General features: G+C 32.1%; 3 protein-coding genes across 15 annotated transcripts; 1 reads left to right on the top strand and 2 right to left on the bottom strand.

The window, feature by feature from the left end:
- Positions 1-4,591: 4,591 nt before the first annotated feature.
- LOC105632272 (WAT1-related protein At5g47470) lies at positions 4,592-7,110 on the bottom strand. 2 transcript variants are annotated; one of them, XM_012214597.4, is made up of 7 exons: positions 6,569-7,110; positions 6,406-6,471; positions 5,969-6,085; positions 5,609-5,837; positions 5,365-5,526; positions 5,017-5,168; positions 4,592-4,926 (listed from the first exon to the last, which is right to left on the bottom strand). In XM_012214597.4, the coding sequence occupies exons 1-7, from the start codon at positions 6,766-6,768 to the stop codon at positions 4,800-4,802; spliced, it is 1,053 nt and encodes a 350-aa protein (XP_012069987.1). In that variant the 5' UTR covers positions 6,769-7,110; the 3' UTR covers positions 4,592-4,799. The 2 variants fall into 2 exon arrangements, with proteins under 2 accessions (XP_012069987.1, XP_020534250.1); XM_020678591.3 differs by having other exon boundaries at positions 6,962-7,109.
- A 1,840-nt stretch (positions 7,111-8,950) lies between these two features.
- LOC105632274 (Pentatricopeptide repeat (PPR) superfamily protein) lies at positions 8,951-11,425 on the top strand. The gene has a single exon (XM_089720609.1). The coding sequence runs from the start codon at positions 9,031-9,033 to the stop codon at positions 10,939-10,941; it is 1,911 nt and encodes a 636-aa protein (XP_089576735.1). The 5' UTR covers positions 8,951-9,030; the 3' UTR covers positions 10,942-11,425.
- Positions 11,426-11,530: 105 nt separating this feature from the next.
- On the bottom strand, positions 11,531-14,163 carry LOC105632273 (uncharacterized). 12 transcript variants are annotated; one of them, XR_002284173.3, is made up of 5 exons: positions 13,867-14,162; positions 13,607-13,783; positions 13,007-13,069; positions 12,144-12,185; positions 11,531-11,824 (listed from the first exon to the last, which is right to left on the bottom strand). XR_002284173.3 is itself a non-coding variant. In XM_012214601.4 (4 exons), the coding sequence occupies exons 1-3, from the start codon at positions 14,040-14,042 to the stop codon at positions 12,166-12,168; spliced, it is 315 nt and encodes a 104-aa protein (XP_012069991.1). In that variant the 5' UTR covers positions 14,043-14,163; the 3' UTR covers positions 11,531-11,824; positions 12,144-12,165. The 12 variants fall into 12 exon arrangements, 5 of the variants coding, with proteins under 5 accessions (XP_012069991.1, XP_012069989.1, XP_012069990.1 ...); XR_002284175.3 differs by having other exon boundaries at positions 13,665-13,783; XR_001046766.4 differs by lacking the exon at positions 13,007-13,069 and having other exon boundaries at positions 13,867-14,163.
- Positions 14,164-15,995: the final 1,832 nt, after the last annotated feature.

Genomic DNA, 15,995 nt, shown 5'->3' with positions numbered 1-15,995 from the left:
TTGAATTATCAAATAAAATATTATGCAAATACTGAAAATTATAAATAAATTTATAGCTAATTATCAAATTAAATATCATGTGAATACTGAAAATTCTCTCAATTATTATGCGAATCAATAAAAGAAATAAATACATTTTTTGATGAATCACAAAATCAGAGACAAAAATATCAAAAACACGGTTTGAAAATACATTCAAAACTTATAATGGTAAAATAAAATAATGCAATGACTTGTTTTTTTTTTTTCTTGATTGAAATTTAGATCTCGAATTCATATTTGGGTTTAATATTTGAAAGCCATATCAATACATATCCATCTCCATGTTCCATTAATTACTATACTCCCCAAACTTGAAAGGGTCCCATGACAAGTTCTCTTCAACATCCAATTAGGAAGAAACTAATTATCTAATGCAAGTACTCATGTTTATAATATTCAATTTCACCATTAATAGCCAATCACAAAATAACAAATGAGTATATTCAACAAATATCTATAAATTAAAGTCCAATTACATAAAAAATAGTAAAATAAAATTTAACTTATTACAATTTACCATAATAAAAATTAAACAGATCTTTAACATAAATAATAAGAATAATAATAATAAAAGGAAATGCAAATTCCAACTATATATGTGATAATGTTGTTGGTAAAAGGTTATGTTTAAAGCCTTTGATTCTTAGCTTTTTATATTGATTTTGACCTAAATGGTCCTTTTATTTTTTTTTTTTCTAGTGCAAAGTCCACTAGTAAGTAAGTGCAATACTTTTGCCAAATTACATAAAATAACAAAAAAAAAAAAAAGTAAATTTATACAGGTCTTAGTTAGCGGATGACTGAACATAGCAATTCCCTTCGGTCTTTTATTTCCAAATTGTGAAAGCTACATCAATATGGTCTTTGAGGCTGCAAGTTTGGTTTGACCTAGTCTTGTTCAAGTTAGAGATGCCCATGGACCCTACCTTAGGTGGAAATTTATGGGAAAATCACATTACTATCTTTGTAGTTTACGAAATATAACGACTCCATCTCCATCTTTTATAAAATATATTAATTTATTCTTATGAAATAATGAAATTAAAAGTCTGTAGAAAATATATTGTATGAATGAGAAATTAAATGGTAAGAAAAATTGAAGTAGAGAAAAGTCTTTGAAATTTCTTTTTAATTTGAAATAGAAATAGGATGAATTAGTATTTATTGTCAATAGTATTGTCATGAGGGAATGAAACTTGCTGGTCAAAAACCTAACTTTGACCAATCATGGCTGTACATTTTAACTGAAAAAACCAATGTTTCTTTCCATTGTTCAAAGTTGAGGACAGGCTAGAATACACATACATACAAAAAAGACAACATTAAAAAACACCATACCACAATAGCTAATGTAGCCCAGTTGGCAAAATCTCTTATGCCTTCAATTTTTTTTTTTTAATCTATCTAGTGCGAAATTTTTCCTAAATTTGGTAATGTTGAGTTGTAATGTTGTTGTAAGCCGTGAAATTCAATCATTTTGAACTTTTTTTCGGTTTCCAGCTTTTCTTAATGTATACTATTTAATCCCATGGCTAAAACTGAAAATCTAAATTTAAGAGTTTCAAATTTGAGTTCTATTTATATATCGAGTTTGAATTATATTTATAATATTTGTCTTGATAGATTTTAAAATAAAATTTATAATCTACTGAAGAAATATTTAAAAGTCGGTGACAATTATGAAAAAAAAAAATAATAATAATGAGAAATGGTGATATCGGGTGTAGTGTATAATTTCTCTTGCTTTGTCCTTTTGGCTTCCTTTGTATCTTGCAATTGCACAAAATATACCCAGTTGTATTTTATCCTTGTAAAGACTCTTGCATGTCTGCAGATCTGTACATTTGATCAGTATTCAGACAAAGCTAGAGAATTAAAGTGGACTGGTTTAATTATATCTCTGACATTCGAAAACCCCAACTTGTTTAATAAACTTAATTTTCAATCTGCAATTCAATGTTTTTGTTCTCTACACTGTCAAATGAGACATTCAATTAATTATTTACTCTCTTATCTTTCTTCAATTTCTCGAAAAAATTTATATTTTAATTTACTTCTAAGATTTGGATAATTAATTTTTTGAAATAAATAAATATTAAACGAAATACCAACACTTAGAAGGATAAGATGGACCCACAAACCGATCACATTTCAAAAGTTATTTGATTCCAAAGTGATGTTTGATTGGGGGTGAGTAGACTAGGAAGTACAATTTTCCTGTTTTTATTTGGTTTACATTATAAACGCCGCTCGAAAATAGATCATTCAATTTTCATTATATAAGGGAATCAAGTTCTTTAGATATGGGAGGTTCCCTAATTAAGTACAATGAATTTGCCAATTTATCTTATTATCTAAATTTATTCAAATTTATATTATAGATATTATTGTAATTTATAGATTGAAGGCAATTTACTTTTCAGAAAGTTGATTTGCATACCAAATACATACAAATTATACTTTTTGAAAGTTTATTTCTCGGAAAGTATACTTTTCGGAACTAAGCCATTTTGAAGCAGATGAAGCGTAAGATTTAGATAATTAATTATTTGAAATAAATATATATTTAGCAAAATAATTAACAAGTAGATACTTAAGGCTACGATTAGCTTTGTCCAACTCTAGTACTAGTGCAAGGTTAGCTAACATTAGCAACACTTACATTTTTATGCATGTGAAGTTGGAAGAGGAATTTGAGGACATGGAAATGGGACCCACAACAGCAATGCATGGAGGATCCATTCAATTACATAATCGCCCCTAGACATAATGGTAATGATGATGATGTTGGTTAAATTCAGAGATTAATTAAAATAATGGAAATTAAGAAAGAAACAAATTCTAATTAATGTTTGGTAATTTAGGAAGGAAAGATTGTAGCTTTAGGTTGAGTGATTTTGTATCTACGAATTGCTGAAAGCTGTGGGCTTTTCAGTTGTTAGTGGAAATGATATGCTTATAGAGAAAGCTACATAGCAAGGAATGGGAATTGAAACCAAAAGTCTCAACTGAATTTTATGGAGCAGACAAAAGCAAGCAACTAACAAGCAAAGAATCTTTGGTATAATTTTATCTTGCCTCCCTTTTTTTTTTAATAATCACGTGCCTCTCTCTTCTTTGTACGTACAGATTAAGCCTACATTGCATCTTAGGTTAAGATTATGTTCGGCAAGAGCTTTTTTAAATAGCTTTTTAAAATGTTGAATGCTACTTTTCATAGTGTTTGAACTAATTTTTAAAAGTTAAAGTAACGATTTGTAAAACATTAACTCATTTAATGTTTAGTTTTTAGCATTTCATAAAAAACTATTCAAAACAACTAAATGCTCTTAAAACAACTAACAGCTAATAAAATAATTAATTTTGCCAAACAGACTCTAATTAGATTCTCTTTATCTTCCGAATTAACCTTTTCTATTATATCAATTAAAATAGACTGCATCCTTAGACGAACTTGACCTAAAAGTTAAGGTGTTCGAAATTTAGAGTCCGCTATTATCAGGAGGGTCTTTACTTAAACATCACTTTTATCCTGTGGATAGCAACATGTATGCTAACTAGAAAAAAAGGGAAAAAAAAGAAAAAAAGGAGGAGAAAAATTATCTTCTGATTAATATGATGATAATGAATATTAGTGGGATATAATGACGGCTAACCGAAGCTTGATTAACAAATAGTTTTGTTGTTTTTGGTAGATTAAAAAAAGACCCAGAAACTAATTATTAGATACATCATTGTCCATAGGTTGTTACTTGATAATCTTAAGTTCTGTTTATTGCTATTTTTTTTTTGGGTCCATATTAAAATTACTTGTTTTTAAATTCTATGATATAGGAAAAGTAAGCTTGCATAATAGACATTTAGGTGGGGGCATATAGCTTTTTTTTTTCCTCTATATGTTTTTGGTTCTTGCATGATAAATTAAGCAAAGGAGTGGAGATGAAGTGAAAAATGTAAAGAGACAAAGCAAGGTCTCAATGGGCCACGAAGGAGCCCAACACATCAAGAAGAACAGAAGTTGACTTGGACCCAAAATGCTTAAAATATAAGCCTTTAGGGACTCAGAACTCAGATACATATGGTTAAAGAAAAAAAAATCTCTACCGTCCATCTCAATTATCAAAAGTTATAATTCTACATTTAAATATTAACACAAAACAATACTAAAAAGAGATATTTTTTTTTTTTTTTTACTATCGGTCTAGTGGGATGAGGTGTTGAATCCTTTAAGTAACATCTATGGTCCATTCTGGTATTGTAAATGGGAAAATTGAGTTAGGGGGATTACCTCTTGCAATTATAATGGCCTCTATAGAATCCGGATTAATAGACTGCACCGAAAGGTTTTTTTTTTTAAAAAAAAAGAGTGAGTAGTTTTTTCAAAAGGCAATTGCTCTTATTTTATTGTATGAAGGACTCCATATACCTTACGAGAGAAGTGAATCCATATACCAAAAATCGGTGCTAATTCTGAGAATAAGTTTAATAGACTCGGTGTAACACAAACCTCATCACATCTTCGCTAAAACGACAACGACATGAGATTAAATTAAAATCATAATCCTTGGTTCATTTTGTCATTCACATAAGAAAATTTTATCCATCACTGGGATCAAAATGAGCAAAATGCGTCTGGTAAACTCGATAATTCAAAGTTATTTTTCGTGTATCCACCACCAGAATTATTTTCTGCTCTTCTAGCTAGAAAGCCCTAATGACGAAACCAAAGTACAATCTATCAGAATATTTTTACATTGTTAACTTAAAAGAGGCTTCTTCGGGTCGTACTCACTTTCCATGCCCATTTCATCCAGGTAACCTTCTTTTCCCTTTGCCCATAACACAAAGTATAGACCAGTAAACATCAGGAGCATACCAGCAAGGCTGCAAATTAATGTTGAATAATCTCAAATCAAACTTTATTTTTGAAAAAATAAAACCCAAATGAATGATTGATCGATCATAAATACCCACCTTCCTAATCTAATGGTTTCACCTAAGGTAATTAAAGAGAGAACAACAGAAATGACCGTTCCAATAGGGCTAAACATGGAGACTAGAACAGGACCTCTCTTCTTCATTGCCCATCCATTGAAGCTTACAGAAGCTCCTGTCACTGCACCTGACTGTATAAAATTAAACAAAATTACTATTCCAAAGGATAAAATTAAGAGTTTTCATTATTTTATAAGGTAAATTTTCTAAAAATTTTGTATTAGATGCCACCCTGACATCCCCCCCTCTGTCAATGATCATTATAAAAAGAATGGATTTGTATATCAGGAAAATGGCGACACATGCATAATTATAATAATTAATTACCAGAAAAGAAAAGCCAATGAGGTTCGTGAGGGGCATAAGAGGTAAAGCGATTCCAAAATTGGGATCTTGAAACCACTGAATAACTGCTGTTATAATTACACCAATTATGGATGTTATAGCACAAAGGGACATTGGTGCAGGAAAATTCCCCAGAGTATAAGCCTGAAAAAGAAAGGTCATAGCAATTTCATTAACAATTAAAAACAATTAAATCCCTTAACAATTATGTAATAAGAAGATTTACCTGCAAAACGACATTGCTGGATAGAACAAAAACAGCTGCCATGAGGTACAAGCAACCGATAATCTTTTCCTTGTCAAATATTACGTTAGGTGGGGGAATTAACAATTGGGTATCTTTTGTTTGTTTAGAACTGTGCATTACACTCATTAAAAGGGCACCTACGACACAAACCAATGTGCCTGAGATCTTCACTTTGCTGTATATACAGTTTAGCTTAACTTTCTCTAACCTGCATGACCATTTTGAACCATAGACGTACAAATTAAAACCATGTAGGTCTGCCTCTAACAGGACCTGAGAGGTTCAAAACTGAATCCTGACAGTCTCATTTTCTTTAAAAAATGGATTTATATATTATACCTAGCCACCCATGCAATGAGGAAGATAAGTCCTGGAGCAAGGTTTGGCATGGCGGTTGCCAGTGCTGGTGATGTTAGTTTAATCCCCTTCATAAATAACGTTTGAAATAATGTAACCCTGAAAAATAAAAATAGTGCATCAAATTTATAATTAATGAATAATGAATAATGAATAATTAATGATATCACAGAATAAATAAATTGACAAATAGATTTATGTTTCATAGTCATTCCCAGAATTTAAAATTAACAAAGAAAAATCATATTAAAACAAAAGAATTCTTCTGAAAGAAATGGAGTTCTAAACGTAATCGTTAAATCCCTTTATTACCCTTGAAAAAAGAACGTAAATGCATAATCTTGGGAATGAAAGAATTTTTGTTTTTTTTTCCTTTTCAAACACAAAATACGAAACTAAAACATGAAAAGAAAAAATACCCAGCAAAAGAAATCAAAACGAGCTGGATCATCAACTTGTAACTGAGTTCTTTAGGCCATTTCTTCCTGCAAATAAAAAATATATATATACGTCAATTATCAACTTCCCACATAATATAATGCTCCCAAATAACAAAATTAATTAATTAAGAAGGAAAAAGACCTTTCGAAATAAACAGCAAAAGGAGAGGTAAAAAGGAAGGTGGCAAAAGTAGTGAAAATAACAATAGTACTAGGTGTAAATCCAAGAGACATTAAATAACTCAAGAAAATAGAATTTCCTGCATAAACAAATTGAACTCCTATCAATCCTCCTACAATTGCTAAATCCTCAAGGAGCTCCTTTTTCATGTACCAAACCATTTTGAATCTCCAATTTACAGAAGAAAAATCTCAAACAATGGAAATTCTTGCCAAATGCAAATCTTTTAACTCTCCAAGAAAATGACAGTATTAAATTTCTCTTTCAAAAGATATAAACAAAACAATAACACCATGAGTTCCTTCCCCTCCAATGAAATACAAAAAGAAACAACTTATTCATTGATGAACCCACATCAGATTAATTCCTCTCACTAGAAACGAAAAGTAAAAGGAAGAAAAAGAAAAGGTTGTAGTCTTTTGTGTTTCAGGTTTTAGGTTAATTTTCTGAGAGAAGGAAAATGTGTGTTTGTTTGTTCGTTTGTGTTTATTTTGTTTTGACACAGAGCTACCCTTCAAGTTCATGAGGCTTCTCTACCAGTCTTTCTCTCCTGTTTCTTCGCTCTTAAAAGAACATTTGTTGTGCTTTTTTAAGCTAATTTTTTTATTGTTGTACTTGAAACGACGGTTCCTTCTCACCTACCACCTATCACTAGATTTTCTCTTAATTAATATTTAATTTAATTACTTATTTTCAATTTTTTTTTTAATTTTGCTAATTGTTTGAAGTATTTCCAGCCCATTTTTTATTTATTTTCTATGTTATATATACATGTCACATCAATTTAGTTTTTAACATATTAACACTATTTTTCTGAGATAAAAAAATATAATTATTAGTAAAAAAAAAAGCCAAAAAAATTTTTTATTTTTTTTTAAATGAAAAAAAAAAATTTAATTTAAGAACTCTTATTGTAATATTACTATTCGTGCTGCCATGCGTTGTGTTGTGTGAATCGCAAAGTTTTTTGTTATTTATAATAAAAATACAAAATAATATTTTATAAATGCCACGCATGCAGTTATATTTGGAGAGTGGCATTAGTTTACGTGGTAGAAGTGACACGTATACACACAGATCCTGCCTCGTGGAGAGGTCAATGCGGACATGTAATGCTTTCTAACGTGTCTTTGTAAGAAAACAAAGCTTCCATCGTATGCTCCTTTTCAACCTCCGTTCCAACTTGCCGTTTCGGCTGATTTAAATGCTTTAGAATTTAGTAGTTGTTGTATTATTGTCTTTATTTAAATAAAGAAATTTAATTACTTTATCACCTAGGGGAAAAAAACAGACAAACATTGTATAATTACTTTTGATATTTTAATTTATATTATTAAATTTTGATCGGATCGAATGGATAAGTTTTTACATAATAAACTTATTATTGATAATAAAAAAATACTTGTGATTTATATGTTTAAAAATTATATTTATTGAAAACTAAGTTATTTTTATTATTTAGTACACCATATTTTTATAATATAATCACCGGTATCCAAAAGTCCACGACACTTAGCATGAATTCAACTTTTAAAAATATTGTACAAATATAGTATTTAAAAATATTATACAAATGTAGTATTTATTTGTATTTAATGTATAGTTATGTACGTTGGTAACACTTCCCAAATATTAATTATACTAATTATATATATGAGCTTATTTGTCATTTTAAAAATTAAGAAAGCATTAATTATTTTTTCTTTTGAACTTTGTGATTGTCTTGTTGTCTTTTGATAGCTCAATTAATTATTTAGAGAATTAATAAAAAGATAATTTAGTCAATTAATTTTTAAATTAAAATTATTTATTGCAATTATTTTAAGCCGTAGTGGGGCATAGTATATAGGTTAATCCTTGATTTTTTGAATTCTTTAATGGTAATATCTTTGATTTTGGTTGGTACGTAAAGGCGTGGCCAAAATTTGGTTTTCGGAACTAGAATCATTGGTTTCGAACAAGTGGGAGCCGGAACCGAACTGGTTCGAATAAGAACCGGAATCGATCTAAACGGTTCGATTCTGATTCCACCAGTTTTGGAACCATGAATCGGCGGTTCCAGCTCCAGTTGGAACCGAAAGTTTTAATTCCATCTGAACCGGCAGGAATCGTTCAAAACCGGCCAAAATTGGTCCAAAACCGGCTGGAATTATCCAAAAACTGGTCGGAATCGTTGATTTTAGAACTATTAAGGAATCAGAACCGTTCGGTTTCAAACCGTAACCGAAACAATTAATTTTCGGTTCGGTTCCGGTTCCAAATTTTTTGGAACCGGAACCGTGGCCACCCGACTATGACCCAGTCCCACAGTTAGCTTGGGAGTTGGCTTAGAATTTTCAAATTCAAGCTTTTAAACTTCAGGTCTTTAGATTTCGCAGGACTACGCGAATGTCGCTTTTGAAGGGATTGAAGAATTTCAGCAAATGCAAAATCATCCACATGAGCTACTGTCGAGCAATATTAGCACGAACATATCTACACTCTACAACAACCATATCTATATTTTTCCCTGGACCATGCGAAGATCGCTTTTGAAAGGAATTGAAGCATTCCGTGGAAAGCAAAAATATCCGTATAAGCTATTGTCAAACACTATTAGCACCAACATTTCTACACTCAAAAGCAACCATGTCAACGAAATCTCTCAAAATAATGAATCCTGGTCTGCTCTCATATCAACTCTTGTCCAAGATGGACCCGCTAAGGAGCTGGCATTGTTCAAGGCCTCTAAAATGCTCGCGTCTGCAACCAAACCTAATGGCTATGCTCTGATTCATCTGGTTCGAGCTTCTACTGACCTGGGTTTGAACCTTTATTGCCAACAGCTCCACAGCTACATTTTTAAATCTGGGTTTGGCGCCAATGTCTTTGTGTCCACTGCTTTGTTGAGATTCTATAAAACGACAGGGGCAATAAATGCTTGCCACCAAGTCTTTGTCGAAATGCCTCAACCAAATGTAGTTGCTTGGAATACCTTGGTTTCTGCCTACGTACAGTCTGGGCAGTTTAGGAAAGCTTTGGATCTATTTCTTCAACTTGAAAGATCTGATAATTGTCCAGATGCCTATTCCTTCACGGTAGCTTTATCTGCTTCTGGACAGCTAAGTATGTTTCAGCTTGGCAGGTCAATTCATTGCGAGATTGTGAAATATGGGTTGGAGTCTGACATTATTGTTGGGAATTGCTTGATTGATATGTATGGGAAATGTGCTTCTGTTGAAGAGGCAATTTGGGTTTTTGACGAAATGATTGATAAGGATGTAATTTCTTGGAATTCAGTTGTAGCAGCAAGTGCTAGAAACCAAAGACTTGAAATGGCATATAATTTTTTCTATCAAATGCCTGAGCCGGACACCGTCTCGTATAATGAAATGATTAATGGCATTGCTCAGTTTGGCAATATAGAGAATGCTATTAAAATTTTACTGAACATGCCAAACCCTAATTCATCTTCTTGGAATTCAATCATAACAGCATATGTTAACAGAAATCGCGCAAGAGAAGCGTTGGACTTTTTGGCAAAAATGCATTCAAGTGATATTAAAATGGACGAGTATACTTATTCAGTTATTTTGAGTGGTATTGCTGGTCTTGCAGCTCTGAAATGGGGAATGGTGATCCATTGTTGTACAACCAAAGTTGGTTTGGATTCTTCTGTAGTTGTGGGGAGCGCTCTTATTGACATGTACTCCAAATGTGGGCAAGTGAAGAATGCTGAATCAATCTTTCAGTTCTTGCCTAAAAGGAATATGGTAACCTGGAATGCAATAATGTCGGGCTACACTCACAATGGTGATTCACGCAAAGTGATTGAGCATTTTAAGGAAGTGAAAATGATTGAGGATTTGAAACCCGATTGGGTTACCTTCCTTAACATACTCACTGCGTGCTCAAACACCGAGGTGCCCTTGCAGAGGGCAATTGAGTACTTTGAATCAATGATCAACGATTACGGTATTGAACCAACGATTGAGCATTGTTGTTCAATGGTTCGGCTTATGGGAGAAAGAGGTGAGGTGTGGCAGGCAAAAAGGATGATATACGAACTAGCTTTTGGGTCATGTGGTGTAGTTTGGAGGGCTTTACTTGGTGCTTGCGGAGCGTGTAGGGATTTGAAGGTTGCAAATATTGCAGCGGCAAAGGTGATTCAATTGGAGGGCGATGATGATTATGTTTATATTATGATGTCTAACATATATGCATCCTATGCAAAATGGAGAGATGTGAGCAAAGTGAGAAAGATATTGAAAGAGAGAGGAGTGAGAAAAGAAGTTGGTTGTAGTTGGATTGAGGTTGAAGTTGATAGAGCTTCCCTACACTCGTCACATATGTAGCGATGATCTAGCTTAGAAACATACTTCGAAATGGGATAAAGATGAAGAGTTCCAAATTTTAAGATTGGGGAAATACCATTATATTGTCTTAAACGCCAAATAGTTGTAATAAACGACGCATTACTTCAAAAAGTTGTTCATAATCCCCCTATTAAGACAAATTTGTTTAGAAAACAATATCTCATCTCCTGGTACTATTGTTACAGACTGCGCCTTTAGTTTTTGCTCTTATCTCTTCTCAGCAGGATTGGTCTCAGATGGGATCAATTATCTTGGATTGTAAAACTATTTTAGATTGTACACCTAACGTGACCGCTAGATGGATTTAGAGACAAGCTAACGTAAGGGCACATAACCTAGCTAGAGCTGCCTACTTGTATACTCGCTCCAAATGTTGGGACAATATTCCCAATGTATTATTACCCTTTTATGGGTTAGAGTAATGCAAATATTGAGGTATTCTCTTCAACAAAAAAAAAAAAAGAAAAAAAAGAAAAAAAAAAAGAAAAAAAAAGATTTTGTCATCGATCTCTATCTGCTAACGTTTATGTAATGGAAGGAATTGGTCAAGAAAAGAACAACTAGCAAGTTAGGGAAAGATACTAGAAAATAATATTTAAAGCATTTATCCAATCGAGCATACACTGATGGTGTTAAACAATAGCATTTAATGCTACATCTCAGAAGAAAATTATCCTGTGTGTTATGGAGAATCAAAATCAGCTCTACTGCTTTGAAGGTTCAGCAGCATTTTATAGATTGACAAAAACTCTTCAAAAAATGAAAAGCTACTAGGCTTTGCTTCTCCATTCATGTGAAGATGTTCTCCCATATCATATTGATTCTTTCCAAACAAGTCACCTTGGAACTGACAGGCCAAGCTCTGAAGAAATAAATAATGCAAATACTGGAATCAGAAAACAAACAAGTGCAAAATGAAGCATATAAATGTAGAATAAGACATGAATAACAGCATTCCGGTATAAATTTAAAACGCAGCAATTTTGTTCAGTAATGTCAACAAATGTGGTCATTCTGAGAATACAATTTTAATATATCAATCAGTGGTTTGCAATTTCTGCAATAATTACACAATTGGGTTCCAAAAGATTGCATCAAGTTCTAAAAGGCATATTTATTGCGTCTCAAGTAGTTTCCACATTGTTTCAAGCCTTAAGACTTTAGATGATGACAGGACCCACCTCCAAAAACAGCACACATGTTTCACGTACCATCAACTCCATCTGGGAACAGGAGCAGTTATGTTACCATACTATTCTCAATTACTAATATATAATTAGTTGTAAAGTTCAATTCATAATATTCGCATTTTAAGAAAAAAAGATACATGGTTACTCCTGAGAATCGTTCTCTCTCATTTTATTTCTTTTTCATGCTTCAGAGTGTAGGTGAGATACAATCATTTTAACATGCAACATGCCAGATATCAACAAGTTACCAACCAAAATTAGTCGCAAGGACAATAGATTAGAATAAATTTTGACCATACAAGTTTCCCCAAGCAAAAAATGAATTTAATCAAACAAGATCTCTCACACATCTATAATCTCCTTGAATATAATGACTTATTTCATATATCATTTTTTAAATGTTTTTGGCAATCTAATGGTTCAAAGAACATGCTCTCTCACTCAAACTCAACAGCTAATCCATTATCTTCTTCAAGAAATTCAAAAAAAGAAGATAAACGACGAACAATAGTTAATCCTTAGAGCTTAGAAATTTAAGCTGGGCTAAAATGTATTAAGTATCAGGATAATTGGCAGAAAGTCTCATATGTTAGCATGCTATGTAAACTTCATATAGACGGATGAATGCAATAGACTTCAGGAAGTAGATAGACAGTAGGATGAATATTAAAACAGTAAAATAAATAATTTTTTTGAAGGGCAATAAAGAATTTCTCAAAACAAATCACATAATAAACTGATCAATATAAAAACGTTTACACACAGAAATGTATGGCACACAAAAAACAAAAGTTTCCATCCTAAAATAACCAGACATTTTTAATATCACTAAGGAAGCAATTATAGTTTCATACTTGATAAAGATGCAGTTGGCCATAATTGACGGGTCCTGAATTTATTTCTTTCAAATTATGTGCCTGCAGGAACCAAATATTCCAGTCAGATGGTATTAAACTCTATTAAAGCACTCTCCTCGCAGTTAAGCTCCCCAATTTGTTTTAACTACAGGAATGTGAGTGCAGCTCACTCAGCGCTCAATATCGTTCTAACAGTTGAGTGCTAATTTCTGACCCATATCGCAGAACCAAGTACACTACTCATATAACTCTTAAATTTTGACTCTAAACTAAAGTCTTAGATTCCAAAAGCAAGATCACAGCAATTCTATCTCCAGACTAGGCTCATTAACATTATATTAATCATAACCTTGAAAAATCCACTTTCGGATTTGAATTCTTACACAACCAGTAATCCAAAAAGAAAAATAAAAAAGAAATTGAATTGAATCTAAGTGAATTCGCAAAAGTGAACATGTTTAAACAAGAAAATCAGAAAATCAATCACTAATTATCAGTAAAATTTGCGCATTGGAATAAAAAAGCACGCGAATCAAACACTAATATTAGCATTTCAGGAGAAGCAAGGGGGAAAAAAAAAAAAAGCAAGCTACTCACACTCTAAAACATAGTAATAAAAGCTATTAGAGGCCGGGAGAGGTGCAGCAGAGTGTACCCTGTGAGAGCGCTCGGCAACTCCTCGATGTCGTACTCAAGCATGAAGTCATCCTCGCCACCGCCACGACACTGTGTAGCGGCAGCAACGACTGCACGCATCCTAGCTCAGACGGAGACCTTCAAAAATAAATAATTACTAAGCACATGTACGCCTACACGAATAAAAATACAAAGACGAATAAGTAAGTATAATCGTGCACCTGGATGAGAAGGAAAAGCGGCGAGGAAGGGAAGAGGAAGGTAAACGAGGAGAGGCCGAGAGAGAGGGAGAAGTGGGAGATCTAGTAATCGGAGATTTTGGAGCGTTAGATCTGATAGCGGATTTAATGGACGATAGAGATGATCTGCTGATGAATCGGTGACAAGAGGAGGCCATGCTAGAAGCTGCAGAGAGAGATAGAGAGGAAGGAAATCTGGGAAAGGGTTCTGAGGATTGAGGGTTTATTCGAGGTTTAGCTGCGGAGCTAAAAATCACCAGATCACGCTTCAAAGTCCAAAGAGAAGAGTAAGAGTCAAACAGAGGGCAGTTTGGTTGAGTTGGGCTTAGATGGGCTTGGGTTCGGCTCTAACCAAATAGTTGGGTTGTGGTGGATCAGTTTTATACTTACTTGGGCTCTTAATATAATGGGCTATAATCCTATCGGGAAGCCCGTAAAAAAAATTTTGTTTGTAGACATTTTAATTTCGAATATTTGACCCATTCATGTGAAAATATAATCCCTTTTCGCCAATCCACTTATTTGTTTAGATTTTATTGATAGATCAAAATATATGTAATTTTTTTTTACCTTTTTTTAAATTTTAAAAGATCAATTTATGGCATAGTTGGGTTGTAATTAATTATGAACTAAGGAGGCTTTAAAAATTTTATAAAAAATATTCTTTTTGAATAAAAGAGTTAGACAGTTATGACACATACGACAAGTTTTCCATCCCTATTTTCGAAACTTTCTTTCTGTTATTTCTATGAAGATTGGATTTGCACTAGTGTCTTGGTTATAAAGCAATACCTTGTTTAGGCGTATACGTTGGGAAGATGGCGCTAATGACTAAACGGGTTGCCATTTAACCGTTAGTAGAGAATGATTGCTTTTGTTAACAAAGCCAAAGCGGAAAAGAACAAAATCAGAAAATGGAGAGGAAAAAAAATATAATTAAGTTTAGATTTCGTATTAATTTTCTCCATTAGAATTAAGTGTTAGGATCCAACTAATATTTTCCGTATATTAATGAAATTTTTCATTTTACTAAACAATGAAATATTATTTTCAATATTATTTCATATATTTATAACTATAATCTTTTCACATTTTAAGTCTCTAAATTAAAAAAACAATTTTACTTTGAATCCAAAATACTTATATTTTAGAGAAAATTTTGAAGTTTCAATATAATCATGTATTTGTGATGGCATCTAAATGCCTCTCTAGTCTCTTCCAAATAAGCCCACTTCACATAATTTTTTGCTAATAACGTGTGGTCTAATTGATTTTTCTACATTTTATAAAAAATGTATATCTTGTAAAAAAAACATGAAAAGCTATTCAAGGTAAGACTACATCGATTGGTGTTATCTATTAGCTAATTATTGCTATCCAGAAGTTGTTGAAAGGTGATCAGATTTGTGATATAAATCATGTTTACAGGGAGGCCAATTTTTTGTGCTGATTTTTCTTTTGAAGATTGTTGGCTCCTACCCTATGGGTACACACATCTTAGAGTCGGCTCCATTTGTTTCCGTAAATTAACTTATAGGAAAATATTTTTCACAATTTTTCGTTATTTGGAACGTTCAGAAAAATAAGTCAATGGAAAATATTTTCCTAGTTAAAGAAAAATTAAGTCAGTTTTTAAAGAAAACAACTTTTCAATTTTGAGAGAGTAAAATATTTTCTGGATATTGGCAAATCTTATAAATTCATATTTTTTAATTTATTAATCATTATAGTCTTTACCACCGACCACTACCACTGGTCACCGGCGACTTTCATATTTTACATTTTTTTTTTTACATTCTTTTTATATTTAAGAATAAAATTTTTAAATTATAAAATTTTTATTATTGTTAATATTTTTTATGCTCTTATGAGATAAAGACTTTGGTATTTTTAACTAATTTTTAATATTACAACCAAACAACGGAAAATAAATCATTTGAAAAATATTTTCTATTTCATGAAAATATTTTTCAGCAAGTTATTTTACGAAAACAAACGGAGCTTGAGTCATGATTCTATTTGTTTTTCCTATTATAAACTGTATTTGTCTTCCTAGAGCTTCTTAGCTCTTTTTTCTTATAAAAATTAAGGAAAGGTCAATCCCATATATA

This window comes from Jatropha curcas, chromosome 4 (genome assembly GCF_041381405.1).
Source record: "Jatropha curcas cultivar XTBG-Jc1 chromosome 4, XTBG_Jcur_1.0, whole genome shotgun sequence".
NCBI classification, from domain to species: Eukaryota; Viridiplantae; Streptophyta; class Magnoliopsida; order Malpighiales; family Euphorbiaceae; genus Jatropha; species Jatropha curcas.
The sequence above is the reverse complement of the archived record's forward strand: the minus strand, read 5'-3'. Positions and strand labels throughout refer to the sequence as shown.

Coding starts and splice junctions, on each gene's coding strand:
- LOC105632272 (XM_012214597.4), bottom strand. CDS start 6,768: ATGGTTTGGTACATGAAAAAGGAGCTCCTTGAGGATTTAGCAATTGTA. Junction 5,527..5,608: donor CCAGCAATGTCGTTTTGCAG/GTAAATCTTCTT, acceptor TTTCTTTTTCAG/GCTTATACTCTGGGGAATTT. Junction 5,169..5,364: donor TCATTGGCTTTTCTTTTCTG/GTAATTAATTAT, acceptor AATTTTATACAG/TCAGGTGCAGTGACAGGAGC.
- LOC105632274 (XM_089720609.1), top strand. CDS start 9,031: ATGCAAAATCATCCACATGAGCTACTGTCGAGCAATATTAGCACGAAC.
- LOC105632273 (XM_020678628.3), bottom strand. CDS start 14,042: ATGGCCTCCTCTTGTCACCGATTCATCAGCAGATCATCTCTATCGTCC. Junction 13,784..13,866: donor CGCTTTTCCTTCTCATCCAG/GTGCACGATTAT, acceptor TTATTTTTGAAG/GTCTCCGTCTGAGCTAGGAT.